This window comes from Anoplophora glabripennis, unplaced genomic scaffold, assembly GCF_000390285.2.
Source record: "Anoplophora glabripennis isolate ALB-LARVAE unplaced genomic scaffold, Agla_2.0 scaffold55, whole genome shotgun sequence".
Classification (NCBI taxonomy): domain Eukaryota; kingdom Metazoa; phylum Arthropoda; class Insecta; order Coleoptera; family Cerambycidae; genus Anoplophora; species Anoplophora glabripennis.
In genome coordinates this window covers 766483-771258 of record NW_019416774.1, presented here as the reverse complement: position 1 = coordinate 771258, position 4776 = coordinate 766483, and the positions used below count along the sequence as shown (strand labels likewise).

Here is a 4776-nt window from a genome sequence, read left to right as displayed (position 1 = left end):
TCATATGAGGGATAATGAAGGGAGTAATAAATGTATTGTTGTCCTGCCGCCCAATGTGCGAAGGAGATGCCTTTGTTTTTCATTTTGTCCTTCATAAATATATAACTGTTAATCCATAATGCATAAAGAAATTATTCAATTTCCAAAACCCCCTATAAAATGTGTTGCACTGATTCCCTTGACAGGCAATGATTTATTACTTTGCATCGAATACGATCGCACTATATGCACCTTGTATTTTTCTATCAGCCGCCACGTTGCAGCAGGATCAAATTGTTTGCATACAACCCTAGCGCATCCTTCAGCGATAGACTTTAGTGTCATTGATACAGCAGATATCCAGTACAGACTGCTGTATTGCAATAAAACGCTTCCTCCAGTATTACCCCATACTCTCATACCGTTCCTTGAAAACTGACCAATTAAGCCATAATGATTTAGACAAATTCCTTTTGGTAAACCCGTTGTTCCGCTGCTGAACAATATAAGAGCCGTTTCCATAACGTTGTTAACCACAACTGGTCGAAAGTTATCTTCTTCAATACTAGGTTCTAAATATTCATCGAAATTCGAATATTTTTCGCTTTCTCCAAATACTACCAACTCTGTTTTTTCTTGAGATTCCTTCAAACACTTTTCCATAAGTGGTAACGATTCCAGGTCCACGAATATAATTTTCGGCTTAATCAGCTTCAGTAGATGGATCGTATCTAAATGAGACAAACTCGGATCGAAGTGGGCTGTTTTGATTCCAAGAAACAGTGATGCAATAAAAGGAATGATAGAATTTTTGTGGTTGTAAGTGCAACTGCTAACAATATCATCTTTGGTTATTCCCTTTTCCTTTAACTTCAGTGCAGTGCGTATGCTGCGTGTTAAAGCTTGCCCTTGTGTATCTGTTTCATCTGTGTCTGCTAGGTACTGAAAAATAAAAATCAAATGAAATATTTATTTAATATCTTATAAATATAATCTAGTGAACTAACTAAAGTTAATTGCGAGAGAAAATATTTAAAGAATAAGTACAGTTTTAAAAAACCTATAATTATTTTTGAATATTTACATTTTAATATATTACACGGCTATGATAAAGAAGCAATTAAAGAATCTCTTGAAAATTTTTCAAAATTTTAAAGTAGGGAAACCAGGAAGCCATATAATATAGCCCGATAGAGATATGGTACTTCAATACCGTGCTGTTATTATAACCAGAGACTTTTTCTAATTAATAAACGTTGCATCGCTGACAAAAAATTATGTATATATGTGGAAAGACCGATCATATTTTATGTGTATTTTTGCTTCTTTTGTTTAGATTTACAATATTTTAATTATTATTAAATGACGAAATTTGGTCACTTGCATTAAAAATCAACTCAACTGTTACACTTAGCCATAGATACCCTCTCTAAGTTAATAATAAATACTTAATAATAATAGATTAAATCAGCCTATTTAGAAAATAGTGTATTTAAATTTTCCTGATAATATTATCATTTTTAGATGCTTACGACAACGTATTTTGTCCATATTTTTAAATTTATCTGCAATTATATTGTAAATTTTGTAATACAATAACTAAATGATCCTTTAAACAAGACGTGTGTGACCTTAGGGGAATCAGGCTTCATATTATATCTAGTGTCTCTTATATGTACTTTATACCTAAATACTATTCTATCATTGAAGTATTTTAGTGCTTTGGTCAATATGATAGTATGATTTAAGGAATTCTCAATTTATGCGACACTGACTGATGTCCAGTTAAACCAAATATGAACCTTAAACAACTTGTTTGAACTCGTTGAATACCATTCATAGTACCTACTGTAAGACAAGAAATGTAAATTATTTTTCTATAAAGTATGACAATCTGTATTAAGTGCACTGATATAATAAATTAAAAATAATTTGCGAAAAAAATCAGTAATGTAAATGTATAATTACGACTTATTTATTTGTATCGAATTAAAATTAAAAATTGAAACTGTAGATGATGGTGGTGTCTACCTAAGTCTAATTTATAAAATAAATATCATTAAAGAAGTTCGTACCAAATTTTTAATTATATGTAAGTCTGTAATAAAATTAGTATTCATCACTTTTGCTTTATTTTAGCAGACAGTAAACGTCATTATAATCTTCAAACAAAATTATTATAACACGGTTGCAACACTGATACTGATTTGAGTTCAACATAGACTATATGATACAGTTCTTCTACTTATCTAAATAGCAATTTCTCAATCAAAATACAATTTACATTAACATGCCATCTACATTGATATGCCAATTTAAATTAGCTAATTACGTAACATTCTATATTTATATTATATGGAAAATTTGGAAGATCTAATAAAACCATAACAACCTGCCAATCAATATATTATTTAATTTCAAGTTATTAAAATTAGTTCCCACCTGCAAAATCCTACTATCGTATTTTTTCATACTCTCAAAGAGTACAAAACCCAATCCGTAATTGCTATATCCAATTTCATTCTGATTGTCGTTCTTCAATGTATTATTTCGTACATCTAAAAAAGCAGGACCACAATAATTCATTAAGTACATAAAATAAAAATTGTTAATGACTTAAATTAAAATATATATGAATTGTAAAGTAAATGAATAATATATCATAATTAATATAATTTAACCATTTTTTTTAAATAAATATTGTTCCATACTAAAAAAACCAACACATATCTATTAAACTAATATATTTTAATTTGACCACAAAATTACATTTTTAATCAACACGTCATCACCACTGTTTATCAATAAATAGATAGTACTTGTGAATATAAAATGTATCTCATTACCCATAACTTTGCATAAAGCTTAGACATATAATTGTCTCGAAGAGAAACTGGAATATAAGTAGGTATAAGTATAGCAGAGAATTTATAGTTTTTAGTTATCAGTGTTATCACCAAAACAGTATATATTATTTTAACAAATTATCTTTATCGGGAATGAATACGTACAGATTTATGTTTATAATGAATTCAGTAAAATGCATGTTCAATGTCATGTTAGGATGTCTCTGTAATTACGAGTATTAAAGACAGAAAGTTTTGGTTTTCGCGGAAATTGAGCAAGTTTACAAGAGTGTGATACCCCATCTGGGATCAGACTGTACGTTAAGATATAAAGAATAAATGAAAGGTAAAACAATCTTTAAATGCAAGCTTTTATTAAAGTGTTCAAATAAGAAAAAAATAAACTAAGGAGTTCATAATGTTGTGTAAACCCCAAACCTACGAAAGGGTTGAATATGGCTGGTCTATAGAAATGTCATCAACAAAAGTATGATAAATATTCTTATGCGACTTAAAAACTTGCTGTTTTTCACCACGAAATTTGGCAAAGTGGAATTTGAACATATTTAAAGAAAGATTTGTAAGATTGTATATGTAATAAGTACTTAGCTATTAAATGATAAGAGTAATTAGTCGTCAGATGTTTTTGAAAAATGTATTTTTAGCTGGACGCAAACAAAATTTTTTAAACTACAGTTCTCATTTTATAAAACTGTGCGTTCACTATATCACTTCCCAATATGTATAAAAAAATGTTATAGCTTAACAGTGTGACATTGAGTTTGTCGCTTGACGTTAACCTTACCTATCTGTGAGTGTTGCATGTACTTATATGCACCAAAATCATGGATTGTTCAAGTTATACACCCACTTTTTACTTGAAAATAGATACTATATCTCAACTTCAACATGGCTTTGTTCTACCCCAGTTCATTTCTGTCTCATCTGCTTCAAGTGTTCTAAATAAATTTTCCGGAGTCGGTATAACATGCTCTTCGAACGTCTTATAAATTCTGCGACGGATTAAAGTCATCGCTTTTATATAATATCTGGCGACAACTAAAATCATTGGTCGACCAAACCACCAGATACATAGCGATCCTGCCTAGACATTGAGTAGCAGAGATCACTCATACATTCATCACTCCATGTGTGTAGTTAAGTTATCAGGCTCAACTATAGCATACTGATAAGGACTAATAACGTTGTAGTGTAGATACAGTTCATCGCAGGTCGAGGCAGTGACCCGAAGAGTAATTTTTATTTCCTGTAATATCATCGATTAAACATAAATAAACTCATTAATGATATAACTGATAATTTAATTTTATGATGGGCTATTACTGAGCTCAGATCAAATCATCAGTCAGATCTTCAATCTATGAATGTAATATTTGAAACATAATTAACAAATTCTGTTTCTGGAAATTACCGAGTATGTAATTATTTTGTCATGTTTCCTGAAAAGTATTGTACTAGTAAATAGACTATTAATACATTTTTTTTAAGGAGGTAAGTGGATTTTACCGTAGAAGTGAAAGTTGCTATGGACAACGAGAGCTAAGTGAGGTAACTTACCTCCCTAGCGAAAAAAGCGATTTCGAGTTATAAATGCATATTTTATGAGCAAATAAATAGAAATAATTGATGAACATTACATTTTATTAATTATTATTATGAATGAATATTTATAGTAATTGTACACTTATTACATTTAGTAACATTTATAAAATCTGAATAATTATTCCCCTCGCGTTTACTAATTGTCACATTTTCTGAAAATGATTTGACCTAGCAGTGACATTTCAGAAACACCAGTATTTTTGTTCTGTCACCATTCTTTTTTTTCTATATGCTCATGCGCACTTTCAACTTCTCGGACATTAAAAATTCGCAGACAGCATTTGCTGCACTTTCTATTTGAAAATCACTCAATTGGAAATAATAATTC

The 4776-nt window shown here is 29.9% G+C and overlaps 1 protein-coding gene across 3 annotated transcripts in view; it reads right to left on the bottom strand.

The window, feature by feature from the left end:
- Positions 1–3824, bottom strand: part of LOC108906044 (4-coumarate--CoA ligase 1-like) — a 35320-nt gene extending 31496 nt beyond the window's left edge. The window contains exons 1-2 of one of the 3 annotated variants that reach the window (XM_023455430.1): positions 3631–3824; positions 2422–2537 (exon numbers count right to left, since the gene is read on the bottom strand). In XM_023455430.1, the coding sequence (XP_023311198.1) occupies positions 2422–2537; positions 3631–3649 (135 nt within the window). In that variant the 5' untranslated portion in view covers positions 3650–3824. Of the gene's footprint in view, positions 1–2421; positions 2538–2825; positions 2870–3630 lie in introns of those variants that run through there. The other 2 variants (XM_023455429.1, XM_023455435.1) reach the window with 2 other exon arrangements.
- Positions 3825–4776: the final 952 nt, after the last annotated feature.